At 33.4% G+C, this 20,663-nt stretch overlaps 3 protein-coding genes across 8 annotated transcripts; 2 read left to right on the forward strand and 1 right to left on the reverse strand.

The window, feature by feature from the left end:
- Positions 1–1,371: 1,371 nt before the first annotated feature.
- LOC11434526 (uncharacterized protein YpgQ) lies at positions 1,372–4,887 on the reverse strand. Of its 2 annotated transcripts, none has more exons than XM_003605016.4 (9): positions 4,715–4,887; positions 3,979–4,060; positions 3,297–3,550; positions 3,178–3,208; positions 3,035–3,053; positions 2,792–2,889; positions 2,328–2,426; positions 1,999–2,171; positions 1,372–1,798 (listed from the first exon to the last, which is right to left on the reverse strand). In XM_003605016.4, exons 1-9 carry the CDS (start codon positions 4,730–4,732, stop codon positions 1,712–1,714), a joined length of 861 nt encoding a protein of 286 aa, XP_003605064.2. In that variant the 5' UTR covers positions 4,733–4,887; the 3' UTR covers positions 1,372–1,711. The 2 variants fall into 2 exon arrangements, with proteins under 2 accessions (XP_003605064.2, XP_039689235.1); XM_039833301.1 differs by lacking the exon at positions 4,715–4,887 and adding an exon at positions 4,392–4,616.
- A 386-nt stretch (positions 4,888–5,273) lies between these two features.
- On the forward strand, positions 5,274–11,302 carry LOC11424351 (chaperone protein dnaJ GFA2, mitochondrial). Its single transcript, XM_039832591.1, has 14 exons — positions 5,274–5,384; positions 5,766–5,849; positions 6,165–6,203; positions 6,700–6,774; positions 7,270–7,329; positions 7,418–7,505; positions 7,623–7,687; positions 7,770–7,844; positions 8,150–8,222; positions 8,396–8,487; positions 9,920–10,003; positions 10,297–10,357; positions 10,639–10,696; positions 11,011–11,302. The coding sequence occupies exons 1-14, from the start codon at positions 5,274–5,276 to the stop codon at positions 11,105–11,107; spliced, it is 1,062 nt and encodes a 353-aa protein (XP_039688525.1). The 3' UTR covers positions 11,108–11,302.
- Positions 11,303–12,473: 1,171 nt separating this feature from the next.
- LOC11435035 (tRNA 2'-phosphotransferase 1) lies at positions 12,474–19,846 on the forward strand. Of its 5 annotated transcripts, XM_039833299.1 has the most exons (10): positions 12,474–12,675; positions 14,349–14,468; positions 14,676–14,801; positions 15,068–15,228; positions 15,309–15,456; positions 16,001–16,090; positions 17,815–17,869; positions 18,152–18,274; positions 19,035–19,091; positions 19,489–19,846. In XM_039833299.1, exons 4-10 carry the CDS (start codon positions 15,170–15,172, stop codon positions 19,611–19,613), a joined length of 657 nt encoding a protein of 218 aa, XP_039689233.1. In that variant the 5' UTR covers positions 12,474–12,675; positions 14,349–14,468; positions 14,676–14,801; positions 15,068–15,169; the 3' UTR covers positions 19,614–19,846. The 5 variants fall into 5 exon arrangements, with proteins under 5 accessions (XP_039689233.1, XP_039689232.1, XP_024638525.1 ...); XM_039833298.1 differs by lacking the exon at positions 15,068–15,228; XM_003605018.4 differs by lacking the exons at positions 12,474–12,675; positions 15,068–15,228 and having other exon boundaries at positions 14,239–14,468.
- The last annotated feature ends 817 nt before the right edge of the window (positions 19,847–20,663 follow it).

Here is a 20,663-nt window from a genome sequence, read left to right on the forward strand (position 1 = left end):
TATACATAAGAATTGTTCGGATTATAAAATCCGAAATAGTAAACATGAATCCGGATTTTAAAATTTGGAATGCATAAGGGCATTTTTGAAAATTTTACAGGGCGCGGGAGAAGGTCATTGGATAGGAAAAGTAATAGTCTAAAAATTGGCATCACGAGGGTTTGAATACGAGCGAGACTTTGACAGAAACATACTCCAAGGTGAATCCATGTGAATTTTGTGTGAATGTATGTTAACATGTCAGATTTATTATTATTATTTTCTTTTAAAAGGGAAATTTTTTATTAATTAAAGTGGAATGTAGGTAGAATAATGTTTGCAAAGAAAAGAAAAAAAAATAGGCATAACGTTGCTTATCAAACCTCCAAAAAAAATAAGCAAAATAACCCTCAGAATTCAAATATCTCTACTGCTATAGAAGATTCAAACATGTGAAGGATCATACATGACTAGTGCAATGAATTCTCCGGAATATATTGTAATTTGAATCCTCTAAACTCATTCAACCGCATATATATTGTAAATACTAATTTTATTTTATTTTTTTTATCAATTTATACGCATAACTTCCGGTATGAGTCTCGCACTCAAACATCATCCGTTACTCTTTTGTCTTTTTTTTTTTTGGTAATTATAACAAAACAACTCACACGAATGGGAGGTCACAAGTTCAAACTAAAGACATCACTAATATTCAACCTAACAATTTCAACATGACATTTTATCAGTTGAGCTAGCTAGAACTTATATATAACACCATTCACTCTTAGCTTGTTATAATCTCGCCATTGTAAATTTGTAATATACAAAAACAAGGATAAAACTTAGAGTCAAAAAAAGGTGAACAATGCGAAGTTAAAAGAAGAGTTTTGAATGAATATTTGTGAAGTACTAGTGTAATTAAATACATTTTTATTTATTCATACAAAAGTGTTCATGCAATTTAGATAGTTTACGGTGTCAGTAGAATCTGTGCCATTTAAAGTTCAATGTTTTCTAGGTCGTGAAAGTGACGATGCAATATGAATAGCTCAAGTGTCAGAGCAATTGGGACTACGACACTACGTTAGTATATTAATTTTTACATATTTCGTCCAATGCACTCCTAGACACAATAGTCAAAGAAAATGTTCAAACGGAGACAAAACTGAAAGGAAAAAAAAGAACAGAAGTATGGTAGCAAAATGAGGGGTGCAGAAAGCGATTTCAAAATAATTTAAGTTGGAAAATAAATTTTAGACTGTAAATAACACCTTCATAGAACTTAATTACTAGCTCCCTACTATATGGAAACATATTATATGGTCTCATTTGTTAAGCATAGATTTGCATCTGAGACTTATTCAATCAAATCATCAGCTGAGCATAAGGTTTGAAAGGATGGTCTTCGATATAACAAACGAAATGTGAAAAAATAGATAACATTTAACGTTATACATAGTCTAGCCTCCAAAACCAAGGACATTGTTTACTGAAATAGATAAAAATTCGACATTATATATAGTCTGGCCTGCAAAACCAAGGGCATTGTTTGGTGGAAAAACTATGTTCGGAGCATGAAGCATGAATTAGTTACTGATGCTGCAACTTACAAGATATGAACAATTTTCAGCATCTTGAAGTAGCCTATACATGCTCCATTTTTGTCTTTTTCACAAGTACTAATGCAATTTTAAGTGTAAAACTGCATGAAGACAAGAGCAAGTACTTATTAGCTTGAACCGTTCCATTCGTCGTAGAACTCTTTGACAAACTCCACCATGAACTTGTGCCTTCTCTCAGCCCTCCTTTGCCCAGCCTGAAATGGATAGCATAAATCAAAACTCCTTGGCAGATTTAATATATAGGGATATACTTCTTGACAAACTTAACAAATAAATGTATGTTTTTCAATAATGCAGCAGAAGAATTTGAAACATGAAAAGACAAAAAAATGCACACTTGGTTTTTTTCGGTGAAAATTTGATAAGGTCTGAAAAAATCATAATAGAGATGTACCTTGGTTTTCATCATGTCTTTAAGTTTGAGAAGCTTCTCATGAAAATGATTAATTGTAGTTTGTTCCTCTTTGTTCATGTATTTTTCCTTAGACAGATCAGATCTTGGCAAAATAGCAGGATCATGCAGCGCCCTCTTCTTACTCCCGCCAAACGTGAAGCAACGTGCAATTCCTAATAATGAAGGCAAACAAAGAGATTAATTTAAGTATATCACGTGTTCATATGAAGTGTTGGTGCTACATAGCCTCGAAGAGCTGTCATAATTCTGCATTCAAAGGGAATTATTTCACATTTTCCAGCAACAGGATACAGAATTCTATCAAATACCTATAGCACCAATAGCATCAAGCCTATCAGCATCTTGGACAACACCAAATTCTGGACTCCATTCAGTAGTTCCTTTTCCTGTCACCTCCTCTTTAAAACCTGAATATTGGAAGCAGCATCAACAATGAGTAATTTCCAATAAATAAGCATGGAGAAGTTGCAAACAAATGGCAGGAATAAGTTATTGTTAAGAACGCAAAATCAATTAAACATATCAAAGAGGCACCAACATTTGGAAGGAATTAAAGATGATTTACCTGCTTTGTAATTCATGTAAAAATGTTTCTCTAAATTAGTGCTTGAAATTATATTAATGTTAATAAAGAATAACAAAGGTAAGAAGTGTAACTCTTATGTAAGGTCTTTTACCTTGTATTACTACTTGAAATCATATCAATTTCAATTGAAGAACATGAAAAAGTAGGAACATAGGCAAGAAAGTTTTAGTTTTTTTACCAACATACCCATTTCTTTGATGATCTTCAAAATCTTTGATTTCTTGTTCTCCTCAACTCCCTCTTCCTCTAGAAAATTTTCAACAGTTTTTTCTTCAGATGGATCCCTAAATGACAGTATTAACTCATATGAGAAGGGGAAAAAAATATGAACAAAATGAAAAACAAAAGGATGAAATTCGTAAAAACAAAAGGAAGAAATTCAACAAAGATGAATTAATCACACATAGTATATTATTTATACTTACTAACCTCAGGTATTTGTAGTCACCTGCAGTTATCAACAAATAAGTAAATTTATCAGTGAACTACAATTTGGGACTTACTATTTAAAATAAAAAACCACATGCATGGATACACGGACAAAAATTCTGGCTACAATTATAGTTGATTACCTATATCATGGAGCAGTGCAGCAAGCTCTACCTAAAATGGAAAAATGAGAATGAGGCGACCATATGAAGGTTAAAAAGATAATGGTATTATAGAAATAGGAAGAAGGTAGGATAGTTACAATTTCCATGGAATGCGGATCAGAAGAGAGGCCTTCCTCGGTAGCAAGGGAGAGAGCAAGGTCACGAACCCTCCAAACATGTGCTGCATCATGAGAAGCGTCATTCCCTTTCATTGCTTTCTCAACCAATGCCTCAGCCTTTCTTATTGTCTCTTTCTTTTCCATCCTCTCTCTTGTTACAACGCCTGCAACAGCACACCTCGCTCGCGAAATATATGATCTTCTACTATCTTCGCAAAACAACAATTTGCACCCTAGTCCATGAAACATTCAAAACTGTCAATTAAGCCAACTTAATCCAACTCAACTCAACTTTGACCCATGTTTGTCAAAAAGTAATCAAAAGCTTGACCAAAAGCTGGTTTCAAATTATACAAAAACTATAACAAAAAAGTACTTTGTCATGAAGCTGAAGTAGTCTGTAGTTAAAACTAAAAAAAGTAAGTACTTTGTCATCAAATTAACAAGTTGAACATAGTGTTGTGAAATAACAGTTATAGCGGAATTTGAACAGTAGGGAGTCAAATACTAGCAGAATTTGAACAAAATGCTATTTTCTGCAATCCTTGAACTAGAGGGAGCAGTTCATGAGGTACAAATGAACAACAAAAACATTGTATAGGGGAGTTTGATAACATACATGCCTACAGAATGGTGAGTAAAATACAGTTCAGTGACATACTAGAATTCACAACAAAGCAGTTTGTCTTTCTGTGTATGTCTATGTTTCCCACTCCAGCCAACAAAAACGCAACTTTAGTATCCTGTACAAAATAAAGTATAAATCAAAAGCCCTCGGGATGTTTTGATCATTTCAATCAGAATGAATGCCCATAAAAAAATTACATCTATAATGGAATGCTGAAATGATATAAGCAGCATTAAAATTTGAAATATAATGACACAACCATAAGGAATAATAAAATATATAATTAGCATGTTTGAATTTAACTAGGACTAATGGCAATGTTACAGTACCCACTAGATTATTACCTTTGTCCCTAAATATAAGCCTGATTTTAAATTACTAGATACCTTAATGGCAATGTTCCAGACTGCGCCAAGGCCAATTTCTCAACGGAGCGGGTCACTCACCCCAAGTCACTAGCTAAATCCTAAGACATTGAATCAGGGCTGCTGCGCATAACGATCTAAATCATCCATTTGCAATCCTAGGTGACACAACCCTTTGTCCAGAACAAAGGTTTTCAAGAGCCTTAAATCCTAATTGACCACTATAAAGGCTAACTCATACCCTAAAACCCTGAAGCCATTATTACTTAATCATTGGAGTGTTTGCATATCCCTCTTTCTCTATAATAACATAAACAACTTATTTCTTTTGCACAATGAATAATATAAAAACAGAGGCTTTAATGGAAATCAACAATTTCTTGAGTAGAAGAGGTGAATTTTACCTTACAGAGAGAAAGCATAGAAGTAATAACAAAACAAAACAAAACGCAGGTATAGAAATCGGAGTAACCTATCCATCCAAACACTTCAGTTTTGTTGGTAGATGTGCACCAAATGGTAATTTTTTAGGGGGTGAATATTACAACATGTTATTTATTTTCTAATTTTGTTTGTAAAGTTATTTGGGTAAAAATAACTATTTTGGTTCATGAATGCGCTAGTCAATGTCAATGTCAATGTCAATGTCATCCTTGAATGTATCAAAATTGCAAATACAAGTATCTTTTTTTTTGTAATTTTATGGATTAAATTGGTTAACCAAAAACAACATTTGAGCACCTTTTGGGACGCATTCATTGACTATAATGACTCTGCTTCATATCAAAATATTGCTAAATGAATTGATTATTGATCTTTTCTTGTAACTGGTTGCTATTGGGAGTGGCTAATTCATATTTGGGAGCTTCTAGATCAATTCATGGCTCTGGTATAAATTATTAATTAACTCAGACGCTACATGCATGCCTGCTTCATGTTTATTGTTTCATGCATGTGACCAACATGTTTTTTGCACCCCCCAACTATTTTATAGCATCGTTGACAAGGGACTATTATGATGTTCTTGGTGTGAGTGAGGATGCAAGCCTTTATATAAAGAAAACTTACTATGAGGTACGTTTTTTCTTATAATTATTAATATAGATGAATTTAGGTATTGAAATATGGGTTTGTGTGTGTTTCTAAGTAGGCCAATGATGATGGACGAGGAAGAGTCACATTTCTTTTCTAAAATCACATATGCATTTTATGATATTGAGTTGTGTTTTATCTTATGCATTCTGGTTTTCAGATTATACAAATTGTATTATATTCATGGCTGCATCAACACATTACACAATTTTTAAAATATTTTAGCCCCCTTACCCTTTTTCGGCTTTCTTCCTCGACATGAATTTGTTAAATAGAGCTGATAGGCATTATCAGACATTTCTAAAATTATTTTGTATTTCTGTATTTTCTTATTGTTCCTAATTTCCTTTCCATATTCTGCAGCTTGCAAAGAAGATCCATCCAGACACAAATAAAGATGATCCTGAGGCCGAAAAGAAGTTTCAAGAAGTTACATTGGCATATGAGGTGTATCGTTGTTTTTGTTTGTCATACTACCCAGAGCCAGATATCTATCTTAAATTCAAAGTCTAATGAGCATACACTGTCGCTGTAAAACAGTTTTACATTGACATCCAATGCAGACTACCATTTTTCCATGGCATAGTCATACCACCATTTTCAAAATATCATTACAAATGTGGGGTGATGTGGCAAAGTAGTAGACTTTCATTGGATGTCAGTGGAAAACTGTTTTACATTGATAGTTCATATCTCTTATTAAATCCATTTTCGTATCCCAGATTAACTGACTGCTGGTATATTTCCCTTTATTGTTTGTAGGTTTTGAAGGATGGGGAAAAACATCAACAGTATGATCAGGTCTAGTTCATTACTGCCTATTTTCTTCAAAACTTTGTAGAATATTTTGTTGTATCTACCTTTTTCACTAAACTGGGAATGAAACATATTGTAGGATAAGTTTCATGGAGAACTCAAAATTTATATACAGCTAATTAACAGAAAAAGAAAGATGGATGTAAGTAGAAATGTGAAGTGTTAGTAATAGGCCTCTTATCACTGAGGATGTATCTTAGAGTGAAGCATAGATATACAATTAGGCCTGTGCAGAAGTTATATAATGTTATTTAATTATTAGAAGAAAACTTTAAATAATAAACATAGAGATTGCTAGAAATTTTAAAGATCTACAACAACATTTCATACTTCGTTCGAAAAATAATGTATGTGTATTTGTTTCTATGTTTGTGGACAACTTATGCTTAATGTGCTTGTGAAGTTGTGCATGCTTCTTATAGTTGATTGTGTATCTACTGCCTTTTCACTTGATTCACTTTACTTTCTCATGAATGTGTAGGTTGGACATGATGCCTATGTAAACCAAAAATGCACTTGTTTCAGAGACGAGCCTGACTTTAATCCTTTCGGATATGTAATAACTTACTATTTTCTTCTCTGTATTTTATTAATCAAGCTTGCAGGAGATATTTATTTTTCAACTATGTCCATACTTATTAAAATATATATTATTTTTCATCATTTAACTGTTAAATTCATATTTTGTGAAAACCATATAAGCAGACCCCAAGTAATCCCAACAACAACCATATTTTTAGTTCAGTAAAAATGAAAAATGATATTTCTTTTGAACATTTGTACATATGTATGTGCTGAAAGTTGCAGTCACATCTTTCCATTTAATTTAATTGAATGATATGTTTGGTCACATATCAGTTTCTTGTTTCTGATTGTAAGCTGATATACTTGGCTCAGTGCATGTTATATATGAATATGTCGCCTAAATCTGTGTTTTACAAATTTTGTAGTTTTTTTTGTTAAATATAAACAAATGCTCTAAAGCTTTCGTCAAAATGAATCCCTAATTTGAAATCTAATATTATTTCTCAATTCCTTCAATTGTGATCAGCATATTTTCGATATGAGGGCTGACGGGGAGGATGTCAAGGGTGGCGGGGAGGATGTCAAGGTCGTTTTCCTTCTTCCTATTCAGACATTATTAAGCATGCTAAGTGATTGTTTGATGAAAACCATGATAATAATCTTTCTTATCACAGACTGTCATTGAACTATCTTTTATGGAAGCTATCCAAGGGTGCACCAAAACTCTGTCATTTCAGGCAGATGTGCTTTGTAATGCTTGTGGTATGTTTGTTAATGATTGTCAACCTTCACTGGTATTTTGTATTCAGATGGGCTTGAATTCTGACAAGTCAATGCTCCTTGAAGTTAACACATTTCGCACTTGCCAAACTGTTTCAGGTGGGAGTGGTGTTCCTCCCGGTACAAAACCTGAAACTTGTAAGCGATGTAAAGGGTCAGGAAAGGTCAGTATCATGCTGGAATTGATTTAATTCCTGTTACATGCTTGAGAAGTGTTGTTCAATTGATAATTTTCGAGAATTCCAGGTAATTATACAAACTGTGATAGGCGGAGTGAAGATTCCTTGTATTAACTGCAAGGGAACCGGAGTAATTGCAACGGTATGGTACAAACTGTCTTCTGCACTTTGCAATATCGATTCTCTTCTATTTAATATGTTAGTTATAAGGGTTCAGAACTTCAAATATGATAAACGAAACGAACTTCCTGTGTCTATGTAACCTGCTTATTGCAGTCTGCCGTTATTAGTTTGGTCTCCCTTAATTTTTCTAAATAAAATCATGTATCAGGCAATAAATGACACTATAGTCATTACCTGTATTTCTATGTACATGGTGGTCTTTCATAATAATATGAAATTGTGGGAATATATTGTTGGTTTTTAATCTTTTGTAATTGGTATCAGGATTTCTGTAGGCCTTGCAAGGGTAGGAAAGTTGTCAAAGGAACAAAGTCAGTCAAGTTGGATATTATACCTGGTAATTATTATTTTTCAATCTTTTTGGAATGCAGTGTTGGAATTTGTTAAGTAGGCCATGTTATATGGCATACAAAGAGAAAAATGTTACATGAATGAGAAATTTCCATGTTGATTTCTCTTAAGGTTGCACTCTAAAAATGTTTTCTTATGTATGATTTTTTCCATTTGCAGGCAAAGACAACAATGAGACCCTAAAGGTGGATGGAAGCGGTGGAGCAGATCCTGATGGAGATCATCCTGGTGATCTATATGTTACTGTCAAGGTACTTCACTAGCTTAGAAGTCACTGCCAGTTTTATTATTTCTTTCCGCTGGCTTTAAACTTTCTCTCAATTCATTTTTCTTCTTTCTTTTTCTGTGTTCTCGTTACACAATCACACAAGAGAAGATAAAAGCTTTAAACTTCCTGTCATTTCATTTTCTCTTCTAACAAATAACTAAAAAATTATCCCATTTTTTACTATCTCTTTCTTTATACTTTGTTTCCTCTCACTTCTTTTCTTCCTAATTTCTGGTCACCATTAGGATCTATTCCTTCTCAACCAAATCTTTTAGCGACCTAAGTTGTAGTTTACTTTCATAAAAGATCCATTGATTTAAATCGCTATACACTAGACTCAATGCAATGCTCCAAGAAATGTAGCCCTATATTGAGTTGAGATGTCTAAGTGGTATAATCCTTTGGTAGCACATGTATCTCTTGATCTAGTTGAGGACCTGTGAGAGTTAACTTAAAATCAGGTTTCTGCAGAATCGTGGCACGATGGCTGGGCAACGTGGCACGATGGAGGTTTCAGTTTTTTGAGGCAAGGCACTGGAAAAATGGTGGCACGATGGTGCGCTGGTGACGAATAACAGAAACGTATTTTTGGGTGCAGATTTGTTCCAAATTTTAAGCGAAACTTTTACTATAAATATAGACGTTGTATCAGAGCAAACCGGGAGAGATAGAGGGGGCTGAAACAAGGGTTTAGAAAGGCAACAACAAAACTAGGGTTTGTATAGAGTTTGTCTCTTACGAGCAAATGCACTAGGGTTTGTGGGTTGATTCACCTTGGGAAACACTATTAGGATTGAGTCTCTTGGTTACAGGAAGAGGCTGGGACTTTGGGTAGAATTAGGCGGGAGACTTATTCTTGTAACCCATTGATTTCTCTTTTGTAACGATACTCATCATATAGTGGATTGGAGGGCTGCTCTCTCCCCCAGACTAGGTCAATTTGGACCGAACTGGGTCAACAAATTCTTTTGTGTTCTTTTCTTCTTTGTGTTCTTCTCGCCATTGTTTTCTACTTTTGCCTTGTATTTCATTGTTCCATACACTTTGTTTTGGTTGCTTAATTATCCCTTGCTCCACACATCAAGTTGTTGTTGGTGTGATTTTCATCGAATTCGCAACAGGACCTTTGTAGGAGCTGCCACGCTGTGAAAGTTTTGATGGCATGAATTTTGTTTGCCTCCTTCTGGTATAATTGATTGTCTATAATATTTAGTTGGTAAATACTTATTTCAATTTTTAATTTGGCACTGGCACGGAGGCTTTTGTTTGTGCTAGTTGTTGTCATGATATTTTGGATCCTGAACATCTTTTTTTTTGTCTCATCTTGAACCAACGTGATAGTTATTAGTGTAACTTTTATTGATATTACTACTTATAAATTGTAACTTTTATTGATATTACTAAATAGTTGAAATTTTTCTTTTAAATATTTATTTCAGGCGATTTTAGGGGCAATCATCGAGGTCCCATCTTTTACTACCGGAAGTGTAATGATCAAGGTAAGCATTGCTATTTCAATACATAATATAGAGGTGCTGACAACACACTACTCTTTCTAACAGCCTAGCACTATTTATTGGCGAAAAAATTCATGTGGATTCTGCTAATTTATATCGGTCTCATTTCTTATATAGTGAGACAAATTTTGAAAATGGTGGGTTGCATATGAATTTTAGGAAACTATAGAAAAAGTGATAAAAATAATGTGTTGCTAGCACTTCTTTACATGATTTAATTTCTTTTGGCATGTAAAGTGACTAGGGAGGTTTGAATGATGAGTTCTGTTTGGCAGGTCCACCCAGGCACCCAACCTGGTCAGAAGGTGGTTATGAAAGGGAAAGGTATAAGGAAAGGTATGCATTTTGATATTATTTGGAGAAATTTATTATTTTATAAGAAAGCATTTGGGAAAATGCATTTGGAACAGTGTTGTCAATACTGCGCTATAGTGGTGTATAAGTTCTATAGCGTTTCTGTGGTCGTTGACAGCACTGATTTGGAATATATGAACTTGTTGCTGCTTGGATTTTTAATAGATGTGTGTTTCAGTAAACTGACTTCTTAAATCAATCTTGTCTTGTTTTTTTTAAACTGACTTCTTTCATCAATCTTGTCTTGTTTTTTCTTTTTACAGGAAAAAATACCTTCAAATATGGAGACCAATATATTCATTTTAATGTCAGCATTCCAACGTGAGTTTCTCATAATATGTTGCAGGGTTATTTATAAACTGTGTTTTTCTCTTTGTACTACTGCATGCTTAGGTTTCATATGTATATTTAATGTTTAATTAGCAATTAAAGTGACTTTATTTTATATCATGGTAGTCGGTCTCGGACATTACATGTGTGACTTGTATCTTTGTTTGAAACAAAACTGAACCCAACCATGTTTTACATAAATTGCAGCAGCATCAATCTTGATACATTGAGATGAATCTCGATTCTTTCTGAATAACCATGATTTGGTTCTCTGTTCAATAACCATGTTTGAAATGTTTTTACAGAAAACTGGCAGAGAGACAGCGTGAATTGATCCAAGATTTTGTGAAGGAAGGGCAAGAGGAATCAGATAAATGGAAAGCTGCTTCAGCTCCTAGTTAAAAACATTTGCAGAGCCTCCACTTTTAATTATTTATTTAGTGAAACCAATTCATGCTCAAATAGATGAGAATCCACTTGCTGATGAAGTTTTTGCAGGTTTCTGGAATCAAATATTATATGAGTTTTTTTATCACACGTGTTGTTCACAGTTCAAATTATAAAAGTTAGAACTTAGAAATCAATATTGTGCATATGAAGAATTCTAGTTAAAGTTGTACATATTTTTTCTTTAACAGAAGTTCTGCAAGTCTCAAATTATTTTTGTATTATCTCAGCTAAAATTACTGGTAACGTCTGTTGTTTTGCATGAAGGTGAGAAGGATATATGGGTTTGGTTGTTAAATTCTTCTAAACGCTTTTATATGAGTAATGTGTATGAATACTTGATTTCCACGGATAGTAATAACAATATTTGATTAAAAACGCTTTCCGCACAAAGTTTCTTTATTTTTTTGGCGTTTGCTTCCGAACCATATTTGAACAATAATGATTGCATGTGTATAGGAGGTTCTGGTGTGAATGAAGATAGGAACCATTTGAATTTGTGAGAGTTTGGAGCATCAGCTGTTATTTGGTGCTTTAGAATGCTTTTCCAAAAGGGAGTGTACTATGTTGAACATTGTATGGACTTAAAATGTGGAAAGTATGCAATCGTATTTTTAAGCATAAGGGCAAAAACTTGAAAACTTTAAGCGAGAAAATCAAACTTCAAATTTTTTGGTGGTTGAAATTAAAATACATCACTTTTTATTTTGAGTACTAGATTCGGAGGTTGCATCCTCGTCAATGTTTGTAATTTAATTTTTTAGTTCCTTTACGTTGTTTCCTGTTTATGTCGTTATACATTTTATCTTGACATCTTTTGATTATCCTTATGACTCATCTTGTGTTATAAAGGATTTTTGTTCTTGTTTTTTTTTTTTTTGGTAGATAGATGAAATGGCAAAGCCATTATAAACTCACACACACAAGTGGAGGTACCGGGGTTCGAACCCCGGTCATGACATCCGGCCTAACAATTTCGGCAGGATTTTTGTTATTGTTAATTCTAGTGTTTTTGAAAGAAATAGTTTTAAAATCAAGCACAATAAAACTTACAGAAATGATATTTACATAATGACAATTTTAACCCTCTTCTCTCGGTCTACAATCATTTATTTCTATCTTTTATTTTTAAATTAATCCTAATTTTATTTTTTTATTTTAAAATCAATATTTCTTTTAATTCAATTTTAGATAGGTCCAAAGTCTGCATTTCTTTTATTTTTGTTTTTTTTTTCATTTATTATTTTATTATTATCCGATAATGTTAAGTCCAAAAAGCAGCCAAAAATTCAACGCACAACTTTCCCAAAATTCAACAAAAGGTAGTTAGATCTAGGACTTCATATTTTGTTTTTTTGTTTGTCTTGTTTTAATATAGGAAAAAATCAAAAAAAAAGAAAAAGAGAACCGTAAGAAAAAGAAAAGAAGAAAGAAGGAAGACGGAGTAAAGCCATCACACCACGAACCGGACACACACAAATTGCAGCAGATCCGAAACCGGCCACGAGAAGCACACGAAAATAGTAAGTTTTTTGTGTTGTTCCTTTCTTTTAAGATCTAGGTCTAAGGTTTTGGTATTTGGGGATTTTGGGTTTAGATAGGAGTAGGGGGTGAGGAAATAAGCAAGAATCCAAAAAAAAGTAGAAAGAGGAGAACTTCAAAATGATTGAAAATCTTGTCTACTCCTTATATATAGGCCGTAGTGTTCCTGTGCGTGCGCGCCTACCCTCTTAATGTGCGTCCGCGTGCCTCTCCCTTTGATGTCTGATCAAGAGATTTGACCCTTTGTCCGTGATTGAATCTAGGCCGTCTGATCAATCAGACGGCCCATTGCTAATCCTTTGGACTTTTGACCTTAACCCGACCCAGATACTCAACAAACCGACCCGGTCCGGTTCTGAAGCCTAATCTCTTTCTTTTTTCTCAATTCTGCACGCCCCTGAATACTGCTGCACCCCCACCTTGTGATTGAACCACTTTTTTTTTTTATTATTTCATGCATTTTATTTATCTTTTAGCATTGTAATTAGTATTTTATATTCTCTCATGCATGTTTATTTATTATTGTAATTTATTTTTATTTTATGCATAGAACTTAGAATGTAAATATAGGCTTAATGTAATTTATTTATTGCAGACCTTAGAATGTAAATAGGCTTTTATGTATTAGTCGTAGGTGCATGTGTGCGTGCATGTGTGTATGTCTCTTATCTGCTTTGTAGTTTAGGTAAAAGGTCCTCGTGATTGTCCAACGCCACCATGAGGTACCTACGCTTTACTTTTCTGCTCCGTTAGTTTATATTCTAGTTCATTTGTTCAAAAACATGCAAATAACCAAAAAATCACAAAAAACATTTTAATAAACAAACCTTGATCCTAAATCAAGTGATCGTCTTTTTTTTATTTTATTTTCTTAAACAAATATCAATCAATTTAATCATACTTCGAGTCATCTTTCTTTTAATAAAAAACACAAATCAATTCTTATTTTGCCACTTGACTTTTCATTTTAAAACCTTTTTCAAAACTAATAAAAAAACACACAACCAATCAAACATCAATTTCTACCCCGAACTACGAGGTTTTGATCCCTCACGGGTACGTAGGCAGAGGACCATGTCCTTCCAAACAATAAAAAATGTAGACATTTAGGTCTTTATTTTTTCCACTTTAATTCTTCTTTTCAAAATAAGCAAGCAAGTTATAGCACATTAATTAAATAAAATCAAGAGGTTCCTGTAGAATACTACGGACATAAAGGGTGCTAATACCTTCCCTTTATGTAACTAACCCCGAACCCAAAATCTTTTCAGAATGGGGTAGTTTGTAACTTTTTTTTCCCTTTTCTTAATAAAATTAAATGTTCAGTCGTGAAATAATTAGTGACTCAAAAGCTAATCAAATCAAATAGCCTTGATGTACAAAAATGTTTAAATAACACAATTTAAAACTTACGTTGTTCAGTCCTTTACTTTTCGACAAATCAAACATATCCTTTTTTTTTTTTTATTATTCTATTTGAATTTTTATTATAAAATTTCTCAGTAAAATTATTTCTCTCTCAACCGAGTTTAAAACTTATTCTATTAGCACCCACCGAGTTTTTTCTCTCTCAACCTTTTTCTTCTTCTTCTTATACGCTTTGAATATCTCATTGAATTATAATTCTAATGTTGTTTTCTTCGGTGAGGTACAGCAGTATCATTGTTCTACGCCATTACAATCTCCTTCCGCCACGTGTCTCTCTTCTTCTCAGATTCTTTGCCTCTGTTCCACCTCCAACTCCAATGGACAACAATCGCGCCACTCCTTCAAGGTAATTAATTTATGATTTAATGAATGTATCCAAACACAAATACTACTTTTAGTCTGAATCAATTCACTCAAAATCAATTCTTGTGAAAAAATTTCTGAATTTCAAAGGATTTCATTACTTTATTGAGGAAATTCAATACTATGTATGAGTAGCTTCCATTACATAGTCAAGTTGAAAATTTTATGCGTATTCATATTTTGTGCGCAGTTCTGGCAATAGCAGGGGAAGGGCTTTTGATACAAGAAATGATAGAGAAAGAACAAGAGGCCGTGGTGGTGGAAGTGGGCCAAGTGGCTCAGGAAAGGACAAAATTGATGCTCTTGGTAGGCTCCTGTAAGCACGACTTCACCCTCTAATAGTTTTTTTATTTTTTTATTTCATAAACATTTCTCTTTCCTTTGTAGTTAGAGGAAGACCTAAGAAAACTATTAGAGAAACCATTTGAAAGGATTTAGAGGTCAATCAGTTGGATCCAAATTTGATTTATGATAGAACACTATCATGTAATTTGATCCATGTAGCCGACCCCACTTAGTGGGATAAGGCTTGGTTGTTTGTAAAATAAAGTAGATACTCTCATTTTTTTTCATGTATCAAAGAAGTTTTCAAACTGTCATGCACTTTGATCAAGAAGGAAGCATTTCCGTGGGATATTTCTTGCAACTTAAATGAACTAAAACCAGGCTCTTTTGAAAAAACATATGTGTTTTGTTTGCATGGGATTGTACATTGGAGCAACAAAGTGGATGAACTCTATGTTGTGAGTTAACTAAACTGTTTTGCGCTTAGTTCTTGCACTAAGCAATTCACTCAAATTATGCTTTTGTTTGATATCTGCAGGACACGAATTTTACGTCATATGGCATCTGAGTTGAAATTGAATATGAGGAGTGATGGTTTTGTGAATGTTAACGATTTGCTAAAGCTGAATTTGAAGACATTTGCTAATATTCCTCTACGATCCCACACTATTGATGACATTAGGGAGGTCAGTTGATCTAAATTTAATGTACGTTTGTTTTCTTTTTGTTTGCACGCATTCTCATCGCGTTTTATATGCTGTTCTTTTCTGTCGTAGTTAGATTATCATGCCTCACTATCTGAAAACCATTTTGATGAAAATATAAAAAATAATGTCATATTGTTGATATTAGCCAGACTCCAATATGTTGTTTTTATTTGTTACGAACATGTTTGTTGTGTGAGGCATATTCTTAACTTGAATCAAGGGAATGGTTACCAAGGGAACATTTATTCCTTTTGTAATCTGTTTTATTTTGTAAAACTGTTGTGTTGATTAGAAGCATCATAGAAGAGATTTTCTTTCCTAATTTTTGTTGTACTCCTGTGTCTTAACAGGACCTATAGCTTGTGTATTAAAAATATGATAAATACGAAATCCAGTTTTCTTCTTTGATATTTGTTTGATCTAGTTACACATATGAACACTTTTCTGTAATGTTCATTTCATTTTCATATGAATTTCCTGAAGAAAATAATTTAATTCTAAATTATCTAATGGTTATTCTCAGGCTGTTCGAAAAGATAACAAGCAACGTTTCAGCCTCGTAGAAGAAAATGGGGAGCTACTAATCCGTGCAAACCAAGGCCACACAACCACGGTAAAATATACCTTGTTCATCAAATGTTGACTCATTGAATTTGCCTATTAAGTTATTGTTTAATGGAAGTGATTGAAACTGTACCCTGCAACACATTCGAATGGTAATGCACCTAATTCTTTGTTTAAATTTGCTTTAGTCGTTGTCGTGCTCAGATGCCATCAATGGAAAACAATCTATAATACTTGAGATATGATATTGTTAGTACAGAAAATAACTTATATTTGTGTTAGGTACTCAATGGTTAAGAAAGTGTATGTTAAGTGGTGTAAGAGTGGAAATGAGAATGGCTAACAACTTGGTTGTATAGCTTACATTATAAATGGCTTAGGAAACAGAGTCAATAGGCATTTAAGAAGTAAATCATTCTGTTAAGAGAGAAAAGGTGCCTCGAATACACCTTGTGATTGCTTCCATTCCATGAAGGGCTCAGTCCCTATTCTCATGTTCTGTTGTTCTCTTTTTCCTTCATGCAACATTTGATTCCATCAACTAATCAAGTAGTTAGCATGTTATAGTTGTTCCTTATCTTTATGTCCTTACACCGGTAAGGTTGAAGGAGGTAGAAGACCAAATGAATTTAAAGAAAAGCCTAGTTTGGAAACTGACAAATGTTGATGATAAGAAACAATGGTGTTTTTTATTTATTTTTTATTTTATATGAATTGAGATAAGCTGTAATATGGAGGGAGTTTCAGGTGCTTTTAGTTTTGTGACAATGGTGAAATCAGTCAAAGGGTGACTGACAAAATAATGGAGATGGAGAGGGTACGAAATGGGGATTATGTTCTGATGTCCGTCCAATATTTTTGCTGGTATTGGAGATTGGTCAAGGGAAATGATAGATAAAAAAAATGCCTTCAAATTTCCCGGCTAAAATTTAGTCTAAATGATATCAATATAATATATATGTGATACATTTGAAGCGGATAGATCATTGTTCTGCTTTACTTTGCTATGAGAGAGATGGTAGAAAAGTAGAAATTGAATCTGTGAACACAGGAGAAGAACCTTGTCAGGGCCACTCACCACTGGGCCAAAGGCCTATTGGCAGATAATAATTGCGCTTTGCTTCAGATGTTCTAATCTAGCTCCAGTCATGACATTACGATAATACTTTTTTTTCTTTTTTTGAAGAAGCTAAATTAGCCCACCTAAATTGACACCAGAGAGAATCGAACCTGAGACCTTGAGGAGGAGCACACTCCGAGGTCCCAAGCCAATACCGCTAGGCCAGCCCAAGTGGGTTTCATTACGATAATATTTACCGCCTGTTACTTTGTCCTTGAATAGATCTTGTGTCTAGAAGATGCGTATAAAAAGCTTAAAAGCATTATTTGAGTTAATATAGATAAACTCTTAAGATGTCTTGTGTCAATGCATCACGTTCGATAAAAGAAAAAGTTGCAATCAAACTTCTGGAAGACATTATGTGGAGAATAAGTTATCGACCATGTCTTCTATGGATTGAGCTAAACCATCTTTTACTATTGTCTGTATATTGCCCTTGGTGAAAGCTATTTTTAAAATGAACTTACTAAAGAGAATAGAAAACATTTTGTTGTCTACCATTTTGCCCTTTATCAGATTTGTCACCATTACTATATGTTTACAATCGCTAGTCGCCGAGTCCTATTGCATAAGTATCAGGTTAACGTTCTCGCTTATGTTATGTTGAGCGTTTGGTTGTGAGTTCATTCTATAGTCTTTGACTTGATTTGCAGGCTGTTGAAACTGAAAGCTTATTGAAACCAATCCTTTCAGCTGAAGAATTTCCAGGTGCATAATTATTGAATTGTGTTGCTATAGAGTATAGACTTCGTTCATGGTTAACATGATACTTAGCAACATATTAACTACTAAGTTATTTACATATTTGTGACTACAAATTATCTTTTGAATAGTGGATATGTTGGCATATATTGGTTTACCATAAATAATACACATCTATAACAACTGAAAAGCTGTGTAGTGTCTTTACAGATCATATGTTGTTAAAAATAATTCAATATATGTTGCTATTTGATTTGTTTCATATCTTGATTTTTCCACAATATGCAGTTTGTGTGCATGGGACATATAAAAGGAACTTGGACTCGATTCTAGCATCTGGTCTGAAACGCATGAAGAGATTGCATGTTCATTTCTCTCGTGGTTTACCAACAGATGGAGAAGTAATAAGTGGTAATGTCATATATTATGGAAAGACTCCTATTTACCTATCGAAAAGTTTAAATCTGGATATATTTTGTCTCATTATGGTTAGGCAAGTTGATTCCCTTTCTTGAATATTAAGGATAACGGCCGGGTTCAAAATCCAGAAGGATTAATGAAAAGATGAAGTCTATTGTGAATCTGTGATTGATAATCTAGCTTTGAACCAAATGTGGAATCCCAAATGAAAATTTTCCTGATTCTGTTGCTTTCTACTTAAGGTCTGGATAGTAGAAATAGTGAACTTATTGCATAGGAAAGATTCGAAAAGATTCAAATAATAATAGTCAATCATCCAGTCCAGAGTTTTAATGTGAGAGTAGCTAAACTATTAGGTAGTAAGTAACTCAGAACCAAATGCATGTATACTTCATTGATGTCTGAAGTGTCAATAACCCATTATTTCTCTGCAAATGATTTGATCAATTTGTAGATGATTGTTGTGATTTAGCCATCAACCCTCTCTCAGAAATACCATTGATAAACACAGAAGCACCCAATTTGGACCTATTGTCACCCCTTTATCGCTTCATAACTTATCCGGTGGACCTTTGAATTTTGCTCGTGTGAGAATTTTTATGCAGTCTGAAATTTGTTAAAGACTACTAAATTTCTTGCACGGGACAATAAGATGGTCTTGTCTTGTGAAGAGAACTAATATGTAGTTAATAGTTTTCAGTTATTAGATGCAGCTACCTAATTTCTTTTCTATTTCTTTTTTTATTCCCAGGTATGAGACGAGATGTCAATGTTCTGATCTATCTTGATGTTAGAAAAGCTTTGGAGGGTATGATAATATTCTAAACATGTTCTGAATGTGAAACCACTTCATCTTTTAGTCCCCAATAAGATACTACTGTAGAGTAAAACCACTCTTTTTTCGGTCAAATCTAGAACTAAAACGAATAAAACTTTTATAAGAATCAAAATCAAGTCTAAGGACAAGGTGTAGTCCGAGTGATTGAGCTGCAAGTTGGGGACATCTGAAGCAGGTTTAGAGTTTAAACTCTCGCTACTAACTTAACATACTAGCAACCAACAACTAACATTTGTCTGCATATAAAACATTAAAATCAAAATTGTCACTTTTATAAAATCAAAAATATATTTAAACCAAAGATCTTCTCCAACAAGAATATTGACTTGTGTATTGTTTCTTTCTATTATGTTTCATCCCATTTCAGAAGGTATGAAGCTATACATTTCTGACAACAAGGTGATCTTGACGGAAGGTTTTGATGGTGTTGTTCCATCCAAGTATTTCCAGAAGATAGAATCATGGCCTGGAAGACAGCCCATTCCTTTTTAAAATCTATGGCATGTTTTGTTCTTACTAATGTAAAATATTCCAAGTTGAGGATTACTAAATCATTGTGGATATCTATCGCAAGTTTTTCACAAACTTCAATTCAAGTTATTATTAGATTAAACTGATTTAACTGCCTACTTCTTTCAGGATTTAGACAATCTTACTTTGGATTAGCACAATAACTTGTATAAGTATATACAAAAATTAGAGGAGATTCGATTTTATTATTATTATTATTATTATTATTATTATTATTATTATTATTATTATTATTATTATTATTATTATTATTATTATTAGGGTTAAATGTTTTTTTAATAACAAGGATAAGCCAAAGCATGTAGCTTGTTCTCAATGTATGAAGAGGCGACATAAGAAAATAGCATGTTCAATGTTGAAAACCTCCAAGGGTAAAACAGTGCAGAAGACTAAGTCCTCCCGGACTAATCCCAAAGGAGCCACGAAAATATGGGTACCTAAGTCTGAAATTGTTTATGTTTAAGATAAGCTTCACAAGAGAGTTAAAACACCAATCATGGTACCTGGACAATGGTTTATTCACATCACATGATGGGAGAAAAACATGTTACATATTTTCTTGTCATTAAAGCCTCATATTTTCTTTCATGATTATGCGCTACATTGTTTAATCATAATGATGCTTGTTTTCGTGTTTAGAGTCGTTTATGTTAGAAGCGTTTTTTGAGGCGCCGCCATCTGATTTAATCTATTTTTTTTCAGAGGAATAAACTTATCATATCTATTTAGAAGCCATACAAACAAGTTGAACAGCGAGCATTTAAATTTTCTGATCAGAACCGAACCAAATCGTACTGCGAACACGATGTTACTATCACTTATGAAGTCCGGATACAAGATACGATACGGCACTGATACGCCGATATGGAAAAATTTCAAAAATCAAGATACGATAGGATACGTTAATAAAAAAATATAATTATAACAATTTTTTTAATATGCAATTATATTAACAAACACAAGAAACCAGTCATACACTCGTAGCATATCAACATAAATATAAGTAATATT

Source organism: Medicago truncatula, chromosome 4 (genome assembly GCF_003473485.1).
Source record: "Medicago truncatula cultivar Jemalong A17 chromosome 4, MtrunA17r5.0-ANR, whole genome shotgun sequence".
Classification (NCBI taxonomy): domain Eukaryota; kingdom Viridiplantae; phylum Streptophyta; class Magnoliopsida; order Fabales; family Fabaceae; genus Medicago; species Medicago truncatula.

Excerpts from the sequence above, each read along its gene's own strand:
- LOC11434526 (XM_003605016.4), bottom strand. Across the intron at positions 3,209-3,296 it reads ATCCGCATTCCATGGAAATT|GTAGAGCTTGCTGCACTGCT; the intron begins GTAACTATCCTA and ends TTTCCATTTTAG. Across the intron at positions 2,172-2,327 it reads TGATGCTATTGGTGCTATAG|GAATTGCACGTTGCTTCACG; the intron begins GTATTTGATAGA and ends CTTCATTATTAG.
- LOC11424351 (XM_039832591.1), top strand. The coding sequence starts at position 5,274 with ATGTTTTTTGCACCCCCCAACTATTTTATAGCATCGTTGACAAGGGAC. Across the intron at positions 6,775-7,269 it reads ACTTTAATCCTTTCGGATAT|CATATTTTCGATATGAGGGC; the intron begins GTAATAACTTAC and ends AATTGTGATCAG. Across the intron at positions 8,488-9,919 it reads ATCTATATGTTACTGTCAAG|TTTTCTTTTAAATATTTATT; the intron begins GTACTTCACTAG and ends AATAGTTGAAAT.
- LOC11435035 (XM_003605018.4), top strand. The coding sequence starts at position 14,323 with ATGTTGTTTTCTTCGGTGAGGTACAGCAGTATCATTGTTCTACGCCAT. Across the intron at positions 16,091-17,814 it reads ACCAAGGCCACACAACCACG|GCTGTTGAAACTGAAAGCTT; the intron begins GTAAAATATACC and ends CTTGATTTGCAG. Across the intron at positions 18,275-19,034 it reads AGATGGAGAAGTAATAAGTG|GTATGAGACGAGATGTCAAT; the intron begins GTAATGTCATAT and ends TTTTATTCCCAG.